We start from the raw sequence: 19916 nt of genomic DNA, 5'->3' as shown, positions 1-19916 counted from the left end.
TTTTGTTGTTTCTTTATCATGCACCAATGAAAATTATGGATCACTGTCTACTCTTACCACATGCAAATTTTGTAGAGACTGAATTAATTACTTTATTAAATTATTGTGCATTTTAAAATATTTTATTAGTTTGGAGCATTAAGTTTGGTGTCTAGTGTATCTATAACTGGCATTTTTAAGAAGCTTTATTGGAAAAAATATAATTGTATTTCTAGTTACACTCTCAAGAAATTACTGCAAAATCAATTCCCATTGTTTACAGAGTTTAGTTCTCAGATACATTTACTATTCTTTACAGTTTACAGTTTTCCTAATAGAATGGTACTACATAGAAAAGAAATTATGACAAATTCAATTGCACCACTACAGAATACAGAATTTGATATGAAGTGAAAAAGTCTTGAATGACTTCAGCATCTTTAATGCCTCAGTACCTGAATAATTTACATGTGTTACACTACCTCAAGCTGGCTCTGGTGGCATTCTCTGCATTTATTCTGTCTGAATCATTTCCATCAAAATTTTGAAAGGCTATGGGCTAATTTCATTTATTTATAAAACTTGAATCTATGTTACCTAGGTTTGATCTGATAAAGCTATGGCTAAAAGGGATATAAGTGTATATAATTTATTGCATAAAAGTAATATTTATCAATAAATGAAAAGAAATATATTAAATGCGTTTAATTTACTGAATTTTAAATAAAAACAGAAAATGATTAAGAAAACCCAGTAAGTTCGAGACTAATTATTTATACAGTGTGATAATAATCTGGCTGACCAACATACATCATTTCGATTTTAAATCTACTTGAGGTGAGCTGTATCCTTCTATCAGATAATCCATAGTAAAAGAATCTATTCTTTATCTGTGGAAGATTTTTAAAATGAAAATACAGAAATCAAGCTAAAGGAGAAATATAGCATAGATTTATTCATTGGAAATCATCATTTTATACTTTTATTGCATTTCAATGATTTTGAATCATAACAAGAATGCAAACTTCATATATTTTTTCTTCAAAAACTCTAATTTATGATCAAATTTTATATTACAGTACAATAAGACCCTGCTTAATGCTGCCTCGCTTAACACTGATTTGATAATGCCGTCTGCTCAAAGCCTAAAAAAGCTCATAATTTATGCTGATTTATTGCATTTTATTGATTCATACATAATACAATTATTTACTAACACGAACCAATCAGAAAAAGGTGGCCAAAAGGCGTACTATCTTTAAATCTATGTTTATATGGTGAAATTTTGGAAAAAATATAACATCATGGATGCCATAGGCAATATTGGCTTTGCTTGGCAAAAATTAACTGATAAATGCACGGACGAAGTATGGAAGAAGTTATGGCTGAAGGTGTCCACGAATTCTCAACAAGAAGAGCCTATCGCTGTATCGTTAGGTTGACCAAACTCAATCTAATCGATATAGCAGGACTAGGAGACATAGACTAACAGGATATTGAAGAGTTACAGCAGGTTTCTGGTGAGAGCCTTACCAACGACGAGCGTTACCACCTGTCCGGTTTTCACCCAGACAGTCCAGGAATTGACTCACTGTCCAGGTGAACTATCACTGTCCAGGTGAACTATTGATTTTGTCCAGGAATTTTGTAGAAATTGTGAAATTACAATGAAACAAAGTTTTTGCAAATATATTTACAAATTTACACTATTTTAACAGTGAAAGAACTCACACCCAGGACCGGCCCAGTCATATAGGCAATGGCCTAGGGTGCTTGAATTCTGGGGGCGGCATGGCGAAAGTACATGCGTAAATTACAATAAATAACGAAAAAATAAATATTTTTTTATCACAATTTTTTCTCACGTGTTGACCCGTAAGTTGCCATTTTGAAAGTAGCACTGCAGTCTCACAATTGTGATATTGCGAGCTGCATATTGAATAAAAATTAGATACTCTATTTTACATTGGTGTTTTATATTGTTGCGAATTTTTTAAAATGGGGCGATGTCAAAGTCATTTGCCTAGGGCGCTGAGTTTGCTTGGGCCGGCAGTGCTCACACCTACTGAATCTCATCTGCAATTCTGCCATGTTCGTCTGTTTTACCTAGCACTTATTCTTTGCATTGTAAAATGACATTGTGCATGCATCAGGAACTTCTGTTCGAACTAGGGTTTCTCATTTCCTGGTCTTTTGCTTATCCCGGGATCCCGGGATAAAAGTGAACTGTTTCCCGGGATCCCGGGATAGAATTAATTATTTTTAAGGTATACAAAATATCTTGAAATCAAATGATATAATTATTTTCCATTTTTTAAAGTAATTTTAAAGTTCTGTAACCTCCAAAATCATATTAATAATGCTGTGTAAGGTCTATAGGCCTATAATAAAAATTACCTTTAAATAACGTAGAAATTTTCACAAATAGAAAAAAATTAATTAAAGTTTGCTGGAAACTGCATACAACAACAAAAAAAAAAAAATGTTTTGAATTGAGTTAAAAATTAAAAAAATGAACTTCTAATTTAGAAGGTAATTTTCGTTTTTTAAATAAAATATAATACAAAATATTGCAAACTTTTATAAGATTTTAAAAAGCAAAGATGGTCAATACTCCGATAACTCACTCTAATTCTTATTTTAGTAATGAAAAGTCTTGCCACCGAGAATGCCCTTTCCGATTCAATTGATGTGATTGGAATAGTGTTTAATGCATTTAAGAGAAGACAGATATTATGTGTTTTTTCACCTGTAGCCTGGAAGATTTCGAGTTCGTTTTCGAGATTGTAGTACTTCTTTCGCTCTCTAGTATTCTTGATTTGTCTACCTTGGCTGCTTTAATAGCGGCATCAAGCTTAGAGCTCGATAATTCGGCAATTCATTTGGCTTTAATAATCAGGTTTATGAAGAAAAACTTCATACTTGCAGACTTTGTACTCGTTTGTATCCTTGCCCAATTTGCACAATCTGGCGTCAGGCATTTATTGAAGCTACTGGGCATGGTTAAAACTCAAGACAGCGTAAGCACAATTATTCCAGATATTACAGGTTCCGACAAGTAAAGAATTTTTATAGTCATGCCACAAATAAGCTATATATTGATTATTGACCATTTGTGACATGCTATAACGAGCAAAAATTTAAAAAAAACTAATAGGTAGGTTTAAAATTAATAAATACAAATGTATTCTGACAGTGAATGAGTTAATTATGCTTTCTATTTGCAAAATTCCTCAACCTTAACACAAAATAAGAAAAAAAATGAATTTTTAAGAAATTTGCGGGATTTCCCGGGATAAGAAAAATTTCCCGGGTTAAAAAAACAACCGGAATCCCGTTTGAGAAACCCTAGTTCGAACAAACCTGACCTGCCGTCCAGATCAGCAATTTTGAAAAGATGGCAACATTACCAATGACGACCTTCAAGAATTGGCAGAACAAGGCAATCCATGTAGAACTGGAAAATAGTGACTCTGAAAACGAAGAACCCAAAAAATTTCTCTACAGATTTCCTTAGTAAAAGTTTGGTAACAATAACCAAAATCATTGATCAAATTGTAGTGAATGATCTAGATTTTGAAGAGTGCAAAAGCAAAACAAGGCATTTTCGATGCAATCTTCTGCTACTGACATTTGCTTAAGGAAAAAAGTGACAAATGAAACTTCAGGACTTTATTGCAAAAACAAGAATTTCAGAAAAGTCAGATCCTTCGTCATAAAAAATGAACTAATTAATATAAAGTATTATTATACATTTCTGTGTGCATGTGTTTGTGTTATTTAACATATGTTATTATACAAATTAATATAAAAATAACTTAAAGTAAATTTTTTAATTTTTGGACGTTTTCCCCTATCCCTTTATTTACTCTATGTTAATTAAAATGTCCTCATTTAACACTGCTCCATTTAGCCCTTTGTCGTCTAGGAACGCATCCTCCGCGTTAAGCGGGGTCTTACTGTATTTCCATTAACATCCAGTGATACCAACTTGGGGATTCCGTTAAATTTAGAGGGAAAATGTAAAGTCTGCCATTATCGATTAGGGACTGTCCATAAATGACGTCCACACTGGGAGGGATGGGGTTACAAGTCGGAGGGGAGGGAAAAGATTGAGCTTCAGTAGACGTCCGTTTATTTCATTAAATTTTATACAGTTTATGTATTTTTATTATATTTATTTCAAAATTTCTTGTACATTTATTTTCTATACTTTTTCTGTACTTGTTATCTATTCGTAAAGTAATAGTTTTAAGACGGGTTCAGTTTTGTTAGACGTCCGAAGACGGGAGGGGATTTCAAGAAAAATGAGGACATAATTTATGGACAGTCCTTAGTGGAGTTTCAGGAGTAAGTAGGAGCTTCCAAAAGTTACAAGACTCATGACTTATCGTGGCCGCAAATTAAGAGTCTGTGCACGCTGCGAGATCGGGAGCAGATTGCTTCATCACATTATGCTTTTCCTCAACTGTACCCACGCCGCCTGAGTTCTAAAGTGTAAATTTGTTTCTCTGGATTGTCAAAAGACTAATATTTTTGGTGTACAGTACTGTACATTGCACCTGTTTAGGGGGTTTTCACGACAGAATGTTAGCGACATATATAAGGCCACGAAATGATGATGTAGTTAGATGGTTTTATTTAAATTAAGTTTCATTTAGATTTTCGGTTTTATTATTATTAAGTTATCATCGAATTAAAAAATAATAATTAACTTAACTAAATTTAAAAGTTATTTGTTTTTTATAAAAATGTTGGAATCGACAACTGAATTTTTTAAAAAATTAAAAGCTTAATTAAGATTTCTGTTTTAGAGATTATTTCCTAACAAACTTCACAATTAAGGATTTGTCATTGTTTTTATTATAATTCGTGCACTTTTCCTCAATTTTGTAATTAACGAGTATAATTTGATATACAGGAGTATATTAAATTCGTTGTAAAACATTTTTAGTTGTTTATAAAAATATTTCTAAAAATACAAAAGAAATTAATTTTGTATTAATTTTCATTTTATTTTATATTTTATTTTTTTTTAACATTTTTTAACACATTGTTTGATTTTGTACTACGGCCACGTGGATTTAGGGCAACAATAAACATGTGATGTCTAATGAAATCAGCAGTTCTCAAATATTGCGATATTTACATCGTTCCGATTTGCATTATTTAAAACGATAATGATATTTGAGATAAGCGAGAGTTTAAAATTGAGAATAAGAATTGAGAATTCTTAGTTTTTCTTTTGTAATTGGTGCTAGAATACACATAAATGAGATTTTTAAGTAAATAGCTTATTCAGAAATGCAGTCATGGCTAAAATCTAGACGATCGTATTCATCACTACAATATGATGACGATTTTAAGGTAAACTATCTAATTTTCAAATCGGATATTTGTTTATTTCACAATAACAATAATGAAACATGAATCTGGATGAATGGAGAATTTCAGATAAAATTAAAAATCATATTTGAATAAAAAAATAAATTTCAATAATGAAAATTATGGTTTCTAATTATTTTATTAGTTATTCTGTGATAGCAAACAGAAAAAATAAAGTAAGTGCACAGATTGGCTCTGTAAAATCTTATCCAAATCTGTATATTTTTTATCAAAATATAGCCTGTAAGCCTTATAACATTGAAAAGAAAGTATTGAAAATAATAATATATGAAATAATTAGAGAATATTATATCTGTGAAGGTATTAATGGTTTTATAATCATATAAGAGTAATGATTAGATGAATTATGAGCGAATGAATGAAATTTTATTAAATTTACTGTAAACAGTATTAAACTATAAAGTATGGACTCTTAATAAATCCTGTAATTGTTATAAAATAGCATAGGATGTGACTATATCAGTAAATGATAATTTAACGTGTAGTTCAGGATTATTTTGTATGACTGCTATTTTTTCCTGATTAATTAATAAGATGCAGCTTGCATATGTGCATAAAATGTATTGTTTTTCTGGAAAGATAATACATGCTAAAAATATCTGTCTGAAAAGTAAGAATGATTTTACAAAGACAGAAAAACCCACTACCCAATCAGCCACTGATAGGAAGCTGTATATGGTTATTTACTGATATGAGATGTCAAAAATTACTCTTATTCATTTGCTGGCATGATTGTGGCCATGATTTGACACATAATTGAGGATAATTTGAGGATAATTGACAGATATTTTGACAGAGATAAAACTGTTAAAATTTTGACAGAGATAATTGACAGAAATAAAACTGGTCTTTTACCATATAAAGGTTTTGATGGATATGTGATTATTATTCACATTCAATATATTATGATCACTATACCTCATTTGTGACCCTTGCGTTTCGTCAACGTGTCAGTTATCTTCATAACTCAATGCTACAGACATATGACTTAATTGTACAACTGTGGTGCAAAATAAAGTGCTTCAGTATGGATTATGCATATCCTGGATATATTATTTGTGCTACAGACGTGTGACTATATTACAAGTGTTTGTGCTGCAGGCAAGTATCTTTAATAGAGCCTTGTGTCCTTGTATCATCAATTACATATGGTCCATCATGATGTGATTAGACAAGAATACACCATCTGATTGGGAAGACATTGTGGAACATACGACTTCGCTCCATAAACTTTAAATGGTCGACAGTCTGTGTTACCCTAACATCTGTTATAAACTATTAATGGCTTCATCATTGATGATCTTTGACAAAACTCACCATCAAAATAAACTGTGCAATAAACAACTCGACTTCATGAAATCTGAAGGATCTCCACCTGTAATACGATATAAATACAACACGCTCAACAAATTGTCAAATAGTATAAGTTTAGTTCTAAGATAGTCATAAGTTTAGTTTTAATTTAGATTTAGTTAATCTTAATTTAACTTTATTTTATCTTTATGTTTTTTTTTTTTTTTTTATGTATTTCTTTCTATTAATATTGTTAAACAATCTGCATGACAGATTGTAAGTATATATCTACTATGTTACACCAAAAACTTGTATTTCTATCTTAATTCACTACTGTGATATCGATATGTAACTTTATACTAATAATGTACTACTCCGCCGTCTTTTGTTTACTTACAATATGTTAAGCGGTTTCTTCATCTGCGAAATATATTTTGATAAATAATGTGCATATATCTCTCAGCTATGTATTAAACGGTACTGAGAATGCACCTACAGGGTGTTTAATAAAAGAATTGAATTGAATTGAAAAATGATTTGACACATTAACTTAGAATTCCAGTGAATGACTGTGGTAGTCATTTACTAGCGACTCATCCTAGCCAAAATTGGAAAAATAAAGATATTTCGAAGTTTAGTTGTAGTATAAATAATATCGCACTTGGTTCCTAAATAATTCAAATCAGATTGAAAATATTGATTTTCACACAAATTCTTAGATTACAAAATTCCTTAATTATATTTTTTTTTTGTTTAATCAAATCCATCCAACAAACAAAGTGATAATTACAGATATGTCGTACTAACCTTGTATAGTTTTGCAGTTATTACTAAAAAACGTAACACAAACACATTTTCGACTCACTTCTAGGGTCTTCCTCAGGTGTTTTATAAGATGCTTGTGTTACGTTTTTTGGTAGTAACTGCAAAGCTATACAGGGTTAGTACGACATATCTGTAATTTTTTTGCTTATTTAAACACAATGTTATATAAAATAAAAATTTAATGATGCCACATTTTAATTCTAATAAATTTCTTAATGGTAAATTTAATTTTAAAAATTAAATAAGTTGAAAGTTGTTCTAATATAATGCTATTAGCAAATTATTAAAGTGCTAATCTTGAAAAGTATAAAATAATCTAAATAATAATTAGGTAATCAATAATTATTTATTCAAATGATTTACAACAGATTAATTAATGAAGATGAATTTACAAAATAAATTTTTGCATTACAAAATTAATTATCACAGTCAGGGCTGATTCTAGAGTTTTTGCCACCCTAAACAAACAAAGTTGCTTGTTCCTCATACCTTTAAAAACTGACTCAGAAAAATACATTTATTTATTTTTCATAGAATTATTATTTGTGAAATACTATCCTTGAAAATGTGCTGCCCCAAGCAGATGTTTACTTTGTTGGTGTCTAGAGCCAGTCCTGATCACATTATTATTTTGAAAATTAGAATTAAATTGTAATAAGAAATGTTAATCATATATGAAAATTGAATAACAAATTAAATATAGATATCCCATTGTGTATATTTGCACAAGCATCGTGTGAAATGTTTACAAATATTTTATGTTTTAAACTATATGTTATAAAAAATTTTTAATATATGGAAGTTGAATATAAAAATATTATCATCTGAAGTTATTTTAAGGATTTTTGATGTTTAATTTGTCTACAAAAGTATCGTATTTGTATGAGACAGCTGTAGAAACAAAGTTGAGTGTGTAACTACAGTACAGTATCTAATATTTGAAACTGACATTAAACTTAATGAATGAATTTTGCTTCTTGCAGATAATATTATTTTTATGTGAGTATATACATATTACATATTTATATTAAATTCTTAAGTTTTGATGATGAATTACTTCAGATAATGATTACACAGTCAATGTTGTTATTACATCTTCAGCAATAATAAATTATGATTTATGTATGTTATATAATAAAATGTTTTTGATAAATCAATCTTTTACTTTTTCAAATGCTTTCAGTATCCATATTGTAAGTCTGTGTTAAAAATATAGGAATTGGCTTTGCTATTCCTACATGAAATTTTTATTCAGTTATTTATTTATTTCCAAAGTTTAATGACTGCTAAAATTTGATTTACAATTATAATTCTTGTTTTACTGTGTAAATTATTAATTTATAAATATTTTAGCTTATATAAATAGTTTATATATTTATTTTGAGTTTTAATATTCAATATATATTTCTGTAATGGAATAACATTGATTTTTGATAGTAAACATTACTACAGTATAGTTTTTGATGTACAAAGATAAATTAAATCAATTTTACAGTGACAGCTAAAATTTATAATAATGTTAATCTGTAAAACTAAGATAATTTTTTAAAATAAAATTTTATGTTATAAATTAATGATATAATTTTAAATTTAATTTTTTATATTTAAATATTTTTGATATTTTGTAGATTTAGTTCATTAGTAAAAATCTAAAAAATTTGTTAGGAATAAGGAATTAAAAAATTTTTAAATTTATTTATTAATTTAAAATAATCAGAACATGTCTGTTTCTTTTAGGATAAACCAAAGTATAGTCTTCCCAGTAACAACATGAATAGAATTTGTGGTCGCCTTCCAATTATTTTGAATATTGTTATTTTAACATTAATAATTGGTATTATTATAACAACTATCAATATATATGAATTGCATAGAATGCAAAAAGAACATTATTCATTGCATCATAATTTACCAGTTGCTAATGTTAAAACTGAAACTTTTCAATGCACTAAACCAATTGCATGGATCCATGGAAGAAATGTAAGATTTTAATACATAAAAATCACTAAAAATTATTGTGATATTGTCACAATGTTGGGCTGTAATTTTTAATCATATTTTAATTTCAAAATCATGTGACTTCTGTTCCAGATCAGAAATTCATATATAGTTAATTGAGGCCACCTAAGCTTTCCTTATCTAGTTTCAATTTTTTTTCTATCTAACTCCATTCTCGAGATTAATGAATGACGATGGACAGACAATAGTGGGAATCTTTATGATCTGTGATTTGAAAATTGCAGCCCTTCAAAGTTCTTATTCTATTTATTAGAAGATTAAAGTTTTTAATTAATGTTTTTAGTTCCTTCATTTATATTTTATTCTTAGCTTGAAAGTGGCTATCTCAAGCATGTATTTATTGTTTTTGAAAGACTTGGTTATGAAATTAATAACAGCAGTTCTGATTGGGACGTTCTTTGGGCACACGATTATCCTTTTTCAGAATTATCCTCTATAATGTTGCATTTAAAACATTATCAAAAAGTAAGTTTTTTTAATACCATTGTTATAAACTTAATTTGATAATTATATTTGCCTGATTCTAAGATGCATTTTTTTTTTTAAATTCTTGCTTGTCAAAAATAGATGTGTTTTAAAATAATATTGTCTTAAATTTGTAGTTATTAACAACAATCAGAAGTCATTAAAGTACACTATGCGATGTATTATGCACTAATAATAAATGTTTTCAGCTATATGGCCATGTTTGTTTAAATGTGTTTTGCTGGTAACAAGCATTTAATTTTAACTGCATTTAAGTGTATAAAATGCCTTCTAGGCAAAATTATGATACAACATCAAATTGAACAATAATTGTATATACAGAAGAATGTAGAAATAGAGCTACCAAACTTACCTGTTTATTGTTCTTTTTTTAACTTGTTACTTAACTTTAAAATTGATTTATTTAAAAATTTTGTCTTCCATGAAAAAATAATGTTAAAATTCAATTTTAAATTTGTGGTGCATCTTAGAATCAAGGAATTATAGTATATATAAAATCAGATTAATTTTCTGTCATAGGTAAATCATTTTCCCGGATCTGGATATGTTACTAATAAAGTAAGTCTAGCAACATCAAATTTGAAGCACATTCCTGCTGCTTTTCAAATACCAGATGATAAGGAAAAGTTTTTACAATATGTAAGTATTATATATTTATTCATTCAATAAATAGAAAACTTATTATATAATATATGTAGTTTGTATTTTTTAATTGTATAATTCATATTTTAAAGCTAAGCTTTAATTGTAGATTTTTCAATAGACTATTTCAATAATTGAACATTTTTTGAGATAGTCAAATAATTCAAGTAACTTAAATTTACTGATTTTCAAATTGCCAAACTATTTAGGTAGTTAACCAGTTATGAAGAATAATCAAAAATGTTGGCATATATTTTCATTTCACAAAAAGATTCACAATAACATTAGTAACATTTATTCAAATTTCATTACATGTTCTTCAAAATGGATTAATTATAGCTGGTTAATAATTAGTTAATTGTCAAGTAAACTTTTACAATTAATCTGTTATGAATAATATCCAAAAATAAATTAATGATTCTTTATGTTTTCATTTCACCAAAAGACTTGAATGTTTCTAATACTGTTGGGAGTCTTTTAGTAAGATGAAAATGTGAGAATCTGAATTTAAAATTCATTTATTTTTCTAAATTATAAAAATCAATGTAATATTTTGTCACAAAAATTCAACAATTTTCTAATTTTTGAGGAAAATTAAAAGAAGATAAGGAAATACAGTTTCCTTTCTCAACCATTTATTTCCTTAGAGAATTCACATCATTTCTAATGACTAAACTCCAAGATAACCCAACTCATTGTCATGTGACAAGAAACTTAGCTCCTCATTGGAGATAAATTTGAGTATAAAAGAGTTTTACACATCAGATTCATCGCAGACTCCTCGATACAGGAGAAGCCATTAGAACCTGCAGACCTCTGTATACTAGAGTCACCATATTTAGTTGATTATTTTATTTGTGCCTGATCAACTTTGGATGTCCCAACTTCCATCTTTATGAAATGAGTGAAAGAATACATTTATAGAGGTAGTATATATATTATTGTAAACTCTCTAAATATAAAGATTCATAATAAAAGTAGTTAGATTATATTTTAATCTTGTATTTAATTTTTGTCCTTATTAAATTTTGTTTTATTACTTAAATTGGTCTGGTTTTGAACTGATTTGGTGATTTGACTGGGATTGTATGATCTTTAGTCTAAATTATTCTTTTAAACCATCCACTGACAATGTGAGTGAGTCTCACCAACTTGTTGCCGATAAGAGTTCAGTAGACCATCGAATCTGGCATCTTACAAAAATATAAGAAACCATTATTTTTGATATTTTTCATAACTAGTTAATATTATTATTTTTTCTTTATTAATTAATTAATGATAATTTTTAGCATAAAATTTTGATCTGTTTGATTTTATCATTTATTTAATATCAATAATAACATTAAATAAATAAAACTTTTTTGAGATTAAAACTAGACTTTTATTTTTGAATATTCTTTAATATTTTTATTTCTTGCATAGTTGTTATTTTGCAAATTATGAAATTTAATATTTTAACAAAGTTCTGATAATTTTCAATAATTTTAGGGTTCATATAGTCAAATTTTAAACAATTATGCTTCATTGTTTATTCTAACTTATGTATTACAAAAAGGGAAATATTTAAATTAATTTTTAAAAATTCCTTCAGCTTTCTAAATAATGAAAACTATTCATTTTAGAGTTCAAAGTGAATATACTGGAAATTAAATAAAGTTTTAATAGATATTTTTATCGTTTCTTATTAAATTAACAGTTGGTTTCTATCAGTTCTTATAGTATTTTAGTTATATGTGATGATTAATTATTAATTAAATTACTATATTACCTGATTAATTAAATTACTATAAGTATTGTTAATGATTAATGTTTGGTCATGTAAATGATTCTAAGGCTAAGAGTAATATGCAGAAAATGTGGGTTCAAAAGAGCAATAATCATCGGGGAATTATTGTGAATAAAGTTGGAAATCTGGATTTGGAAAGTGAAGGTACATTTGTGCAGGAATATATTAGCAATCCTTATCTTATTGATGGAAGGTAAAATTCTTTACTTTTACTTTAATATAAGCTTTGTTTTATTTGTAATATAATGTTTTCTTTTTCAGAAAATTTGATATTGGTGTTTATACTATTTTAACATCTATCAATCCACTGAGAGTATATGTTTACAGTGGAGATGTTCTGTTAAGGTAAAGCTTTTAAAATTTCTTCATATATTAAAAATATTAAATTATTATGCAGGATGACAAAACCTTTGCCATCTTTATTAACCTGGATTCTACACTCATGTAAATTCCTTTTTAAATATTTCCTTATTTGTTGGGATGCTGTGTTATTATTATTATTATCTTCAGTCACTTTAATGCTTAAGCTTGACATAGATTATCTTAGATGCTTAGATGAGAGAGAGGAGACCACTCCTAATACATTAAAATTATGCTTCACTTCATAAGTTGTGTACTTGTGGTCCCTGTTTATAATTACTCTCATATGTAAGTAACTATGTTATGTTTATATTATGTTGTATATTATTATTTATTGTAATGCTGTTTTTGAGCAGCATGAAGAGGGTCTAAGATAATATATTAGCCTGAAATGCATATGTAAATTTTAAAACATGCCACAATAAAAATTATACGTCGTTAACCTGGATAGTGTGTGCAGTGAGAAATAATCAACTTGATTACAGGATTAAAGTGATTGAAAATAATAATAATAATACAGCATCCCAACCAATAAGAAGATAAATTAAACAATTTATTGTAATGTATCTTTTAATTGAATGTTGAAAGAAAATTTTTTCAGCATTATGGAATTAATTTTAATAATATATTTCTTTTCCTCTTTTTAGATTTTGTTCAAAGGATTATTATCCATTTAGTGCTGCAAATCTTGATTCTTATGTTGTTGGTGATGATTACACCCCAATTTGGAAAGTAGGTTAAAGCAATTTCAGATGTCATAAAAATTAATAATTTAAATTTTTTAATCATTTTTTATGTTGGTTATAGTTAAGTATCTCGTGTTCTCTAAATAATAATATATTTTTCTCCTCCACTATCTTTCAGATTCCATCATTGCATAAATATTATGTTAATTTAGGACATTCCATGAAAGAATCCTTGAATGCACACATCAGATCACAAGGTAAGTTAAAGTATTTTGCAAAAAAAGTGCAAAATACAGATATTTTTTTTAAAAAAAGAAAAACATTCATATTTGCAAAAAATTAAAAATAAACTTTATTGAATATTTCAAAAGGAGGATACAGTTGTAATTCTTTTCTAAAATTGTTAAAATAATTTCAATATGCAATTTGAATGTAGAAGGTATGGTTGCTGTATGTTCAAATTCTATGTGTAGCGTCCTTGTAATCCAAAAAATGATTCTTGGTAGATGACCAAACAGCAATTGGTTAGGAAAACATTACGGTTTATTTAAAACAATTTTTTATTCAAATGCATTTCAGGTTGGTTTATGTTCCCAAACCTTCTTCGGTGCTGTTAAAAATACAAATCAAAGTAAGGTTTACGACATTGATAAATATGATGTAAAAAAGGGGAGAATTAACTGAAAATGTAAGTGTTCATAGATACTCTGAAACGAATAATCTGTATTTATTTTTTTTTATATAAAAGATGCGTTAAACAGCAATATTTTATACATTTTTCATATTATTGTGAATGGTCATACGCCTATGTGATAAAAATATAGTAACACAATTTTAAGATGTACATCATATGACATGTAAGTTTTTTATGTTATTGTTTTTCCCCTTTTTTTTCCTTCATATTTACCCATGTCGTGAACCTTACTTTGATTTGTTTTTTTAACAGCACTAAAGAGGGGTTGGGAACATAAACAAACCTGAAATGCATTTGAATAAAAAATTGTTTTAAATAAACCATAATGTTTTCCTAACCAATTGCTGTTTGGTTGTCTACCAAGAATCATTTTTTGGATTACAGAATGCAATTTGAACTTTGAAACTAAACTTTGTTTCATGAATATTTAAAGATAGTTCAATATGAATTCAATTTATTCATATATATATTAGTATACTGCAAAAAAAGAATTATGTTATAAAATTCTATTACATTAATATTCAATTTTTTATAAATTGTGCTATATGTAATTCAAACTATGTTAGAAATTATTTGGAATATTGAAGTTTTTGAATTAGTAAAGTGCTAGTGCTGTAAAATATTAAAATACATATTACAATAGAACACAAAAAAAATGAATGTTTTATTATAGTGTAATAGTGTGACTATATTATAACATATTTGTTGTAATGTAATTCATGGACAGAAGAATTGAAAATACTGTTTCATTTCTATTCAAAAATATATTTAAAATTTTGCCTTCTTATGAAAAAATGATTTATGAAAGCAATTCAAATTAGAGGTTTTTATTAACTAAACTTAATTTTTGGAAAACATATTTTGAATTTCAGAATTTATTCAGAATTTATAAAACAAGCATACTTGTACTGTTTATCAAGTTAACTGCTGCATACAACTGAACTAAAATTATAGCCTGTTTCAGTGATGGCAAATCTGATATAGGCTATATGATGATTTTGAGATACTTGAATTAAATCTTCAGAAGGTATTAGGTTTTTATAATTTATAAAAAATATTTAATTGATTTTAAAACATTGCACATGTAATGTCCCTAAAGCTATCATGAAAAGTCTTAAAGATGGCTAATTATGAACTTTGGAAAGAAAAATTATATCACCAGACCACATATCCAATAAACATAGGACTGGAAGTGCTCCAGATTTCTGTATTTTTCAGTTTTCTGGACAAAGGCTAAATATATACTTAAAATATAAAGTAAACAATAGAAAGTAAAGAATGAAACTGTTTTTTAACACAGTGTGACTGCTTGTTGCAGTCACACAGGAACTGGCATTGTGTGATATGTATACTGTGGAAACCAAAACAAAGCAGCTATATGGCTAACTACAGTTGTACTACAACTTGCCAAATTCAAAACTAGCCAGTTTCAAACACAGCTGTTTTCTGATAATTCTGGATTTCTGGAAGTCAGATGTTTGGTCCAGTACCATATTTGTTTTTGTTATAACCACATTACTACTGTATTTTCTTTTCATTTATATAGAGATTTTTTTTGTTGTAGATTAAAAAGTTAAATAAAGTAATAAGAAATGCTTATAAATTTTATTTCAATTTTTTAATTACTCAAATTAAATACTTAACCGTGATTTGGAGTTAGTAAATTTCAAATTTATTTTTGACCCACCTTCAGAAAAAAGTTTGTTGTCACTGTCTACATAATCAGGATATAATATATTAGACTTTTAAAAATGAGTAAATATTGTTTAAAAAATAGAAAATAGTTATGATTAGTTTTGTCTTCCTTTTTCTAAAACTACATTTTTAATGTAATTTTTAATAAATAGAAAACAAATACTTATATTTTTTAATTTCTGTATTTAATTTATCTTTTCTGATAGTTCAAAGTTACTTTGTCATACTGAATATTTTAAAATGAAAACTTATTTAAGTTATTGTATGATTATGAAAGAAAATAACATGAAATGTTTACAAAATTTTCAATATTTTTAATAAAGAACTAGAATAGCACTAAATATTTAAAACTCATTGATTTTCATAAAGCAGGCATCTAAGATTTATGCTAATGTAGATCAAGAAATCCTTATTTGTTTTAGCCATTGATAACCAATTGAATTCTAGAATCTATATTTTATTTATCATCTTTGATTTGATCTTGATTTGTGATCAACTAGAAACTTTTTATCATTCCTTAGTAAACCAGAAAAACAAAAATGTTGGGAGAGTTTTCTTTAAAATCTTGTTTTTACGGATATATTTTTCAGGAACAATATACTGTATCTACATGAATAGTGATCTGAAAGCCATATTCAATCTCTTAAGAGCTTAATTTTTATATATAGTTTTATTTAAAATTTTCAATTTACTCATCAAAATATGGAACTTTGTGTCAATAGTAAATTTATATTTCAGATCAGGTAGTATATTGTAATATTATAACATTTAATTGCATTTTTTTGTTTTTTTTTTAATAATACCAGTATAATAAATTCTTTGGAAATTTTCCAGTTCTGTCCCTGCCTAGTTTTAATACTGATAAAATAACTTACCTAATATGTCTTATAGTGAGACATTTATGTAAGTTATTTTATCAACATCATAGCTAGGTTAAGCTTTTATTCTTAAGAAAAATTTTTGTATTAATATATCTTAGGTAGAAAGATGAAAATTTAAAAAAGTAAATTATAATACTATGATATAAAACATCTGCATTGTCAAGAAATATTGAATTAAACATAATATTATAACTATGATAATGCATTGTACAATTAGTTTTTCATATAACCATCATAGTAGAATTAGTTCTATGATTAATTAACACATTACATTATCATGTAATAATGTTGTTACATAAAGAATTATAATGAGAAATGGAAGCAATGGTCATGTTATCTGGTAAAATGGCTTAAATACATAACCAAACAATGACATATTCTGTTTCATTTGAAATGAATGTCATTGGTCTGCTTTGTCCAGCCATATTAAAGCTGCTTTACCAGACAATGCATTTTTTATGTTGTATCTTAAAATTACAGTAATTTTTGTTTTTAAGTGTTAGTCAAAATAGCTTTTTCTTATCAATTTGGTATATTTATTTCAGAATTATTCTGGTTAATGTATTTCTATACATTAAATTCAAACAAACAGCTGGATTCCTTTATTGGGCTAGTAAGACTAAATAATTCCTTTTTGTTTAGCCTTAATAGCCTAATAAAGGAAATCATCTGTTCATTTGATATTTGAACTAATTATCTGGTTGTATCTATTATATACAGTGTGTCCCAAAAGTATATGTAATCAATCAAAGTTCTTATTTCTGTGAATTGTTCCATAGTTTATTATTCTACAGTAAAATATTTTTTATTCTTATTATTTTAATGGTACACTTATTTCACATCATTCTGTTTTATTACTTTAATAGTTTTACAGTATACAATGTCACAGTTTTAAATTTTATAGTTTTAACTGTGTACTTTATTATGTATATTGTTTGCCTTACAATGTTATGTATCGAATTGTTGTATTTGTTCAAATACCTGTTAATCAATAATCATCATCCACATTGTATCCATCGTCACAATTTCCTGTACTTCTCATAATCAATTATATCGCATGGAGTTGAAAAGGGTCTTAATTAATGTCCGAAATGCATACTCCTCAGGGAAATAAAGATATGATTTTCTAAAGTTTCTCCTCTCTCTGACTGATGGTATAATAAGTCTAGCGAAAAAGGAAAAGCCTTTATAGTGCTAGTATATTGAATATATAATCAATATTTTATTGCTTTTCAGAAATGTTAGGAATTTAAGTGAAATGGAAATGATTTCATTTGTATATGCAAATTACTGTACACTGATTTTTGATAATTTTAAAATTAAAGATTATTATATTAATAATTTAACAACAAAAATATATTTTTGGCTGTCCCAAAAGTATAGATTATAAAGCAGAATTGCAAAATTTGAAGCACATGAAACTTTAAATTAAAAAAAATAATAAATGACATACATAACACTTTTACTTTCTTCGTGTTTCTTTATGCAGCGCTTGCGAAGCACTTTACAGTGAACACACTGAAACTGGATTCTAATTGGCCAACACTGCTCGTGACATCATTTCACTACACTCTTGCTGCATAAAGAAATGTGGCCTTTGTTGTCAAGTAGTAATTTAAACACTGAACCAAAACTTTCCAAAATTCCACATGGAAGACACTATTTATAATTTATTTTGTATACTAGTACATTCTATATATTCACAGGTGAACTTAATAAAGAATATTATTTTTAAACTGTAAGACTAAATATCTGCATCCATAATTCCAGTATAATAAGTCCTGTTAATATATAGAATGTACTAGTATACAAAATAAATTATAAATAGTGTTAAAAAAAATAGGACAAAAAGGCATAATAATTAAAATCCACATGGAAGAGTTTAGTATGGAAGAAATTGCATGAACATGGAAATTAAAAGCAGAAGGCTGTAGTGTCAAGGAAATTGTTGTTTTAACAAACAGATCTACTTCTGGAATTTATAAAATTTTGGAAAAATCATCACCAATACCTTCTAAACATCAATCAGGAAATCATATCTCAAAGGAATGATAATTGAATTGTGCATCTTGCATCACAACAGGATAATCAGTTCATCAAATTTTGTGTGAAAATGGATTAAAAATATCAAAAAGCACTATTCGTTGAAGAATTTCAGCAGCTCCACATATGAAATTTCATGCATTGATGAAAAAACTAACAAAATGATACAAATTGGCAAGAATGCAGTGGAAGATCACATGCTGTGGAATGACCAATGACTCTCAGTCCTTTTCAGTGATGAAAAGAAATTTAATTTGTATGGCCTAATTACTGGCATGATATTAGGAAAGAAGACTGCAGTTTTTTAACAGGCAAGTGGGTAGTGGTTCTGTTATGGTGTGGAGCTGCTTTGGATTTAATGGTATATCAAATTTAGTGTTTTTAACTGATAGACAGACATCTAAAAGTTATGAAGAAGTCCTAAAAAATAATTTATTACCTATTGGAGATGAAATGGGAGGACTGGTTGCATTTCCCAACAGGACAATGCCAATATTCATTGTTCACGCTCAACAACTAAATGGTTTGAAGATCATAATATTCAAGTAATGAAGTGGCTGGCAAGAAGCCCAGACAATCCTATTGAAAATTTGTGGTGCATTCTTGCTTGAAAAATTTATGCTAATAACAGGCATTTTACAATGGTTTCAGAGCTTAAACAAGAAAACATTGAGTGCTGGTTTTTTAAATAGATCCAGAAATCTTACAAAATTTAATTAAATCAGTGTCTAATTGCATTTTTGAAGCCATTAAGCATAATGGCAGTTCTATTTCATATTAAAACAATTTTCATCAATTTATGTTATGAACTTATTTATAGTTTAGGGACTTTTTGACACAAAATACTTATTTTGTGATGTCCCAAACATGTAACTGCTAAATATTGTAAAAACAATTATATAATATTGTACTGTGCTATAAATAAACCATAACAACCACTCATATTGTTAAAAAAATACTTAATATTTAAAAAAATAAAAACATATAATTATGTATATTTTTGGGACACACTGTAGCTATAAATTAGTATAGATAATTTTAATTATATATATTTATATGTAAAATTTATTGTTATTGCTTAAATATATATATATATATATATATATTTTAATTTTCTATAG

At 27.2% G+C, this 19916-nt stretch overlaps 1 protein-coding gene across 1 annotated transcript in view; it reads left to right on the top strand.

The window, feature by feature from the left end:
• Positions 1 to 5153: 5153 nt before the first annotated feature.
• The window catches only part of LOC111641314, a 20434-nt gene continuing 5671 nt past the window's right edge, over positions 5154 to 19916 (top strand). Inside the window, exons 1-8 of the mRNA XM_023387465.1 lie at positions 5154 to 5346; positions 9241 to 9483; positions 9832 to 9987; positions 10528 to 10647; positions 12484 to 12629; positions 12698 to 12781; positions 13444 to 13528; positions 13661 to 13783. Coding sequence (XP_023243233.1) covers positions 5284 to 5346; positions 9241 to 9483; positions 9832 to 9987; positions 10528 to 10647; positions 12484 to 12629; positions 12698 to 12781; positions 13444 to 13528; positions 13661 to 13783 — 1020 coding nt within the window. The 5' untranslated portion in view covers positions 5154 to 5283. The remainder of the gene's footprint in view (positions 5347 to 9240; positions 9484 to 9831; positions 9988 to 10527; positions 10648 to 12483; positions 12630 to 12697; positions 12782 to 13443; positions 13529 to 13660; positions 13784 to 19916) is intronic.

The sequence above is a fragment of the Centruroides sculpturatus genome, unplaced genomic scaffold (genome assembly GCF_000671375.1).
Source record: "Centruroides sculpturatus isolate CEXI.00-Female unplaced genomic scaffold, Cexi_2.0 scaffold101, whole genome shotgun sequence".
NCBI lineage: Eukaryota > Metazoa > Arthropoda > Arachnida > Scorpiones > Buthidae > Centruroides > Centruroides sculpturatus.
The sequence above is the reverse complement of the archived record's forward strand: the minus strand, read 5'-3'. Positions and strand labels throughout refer to the sequence as shown.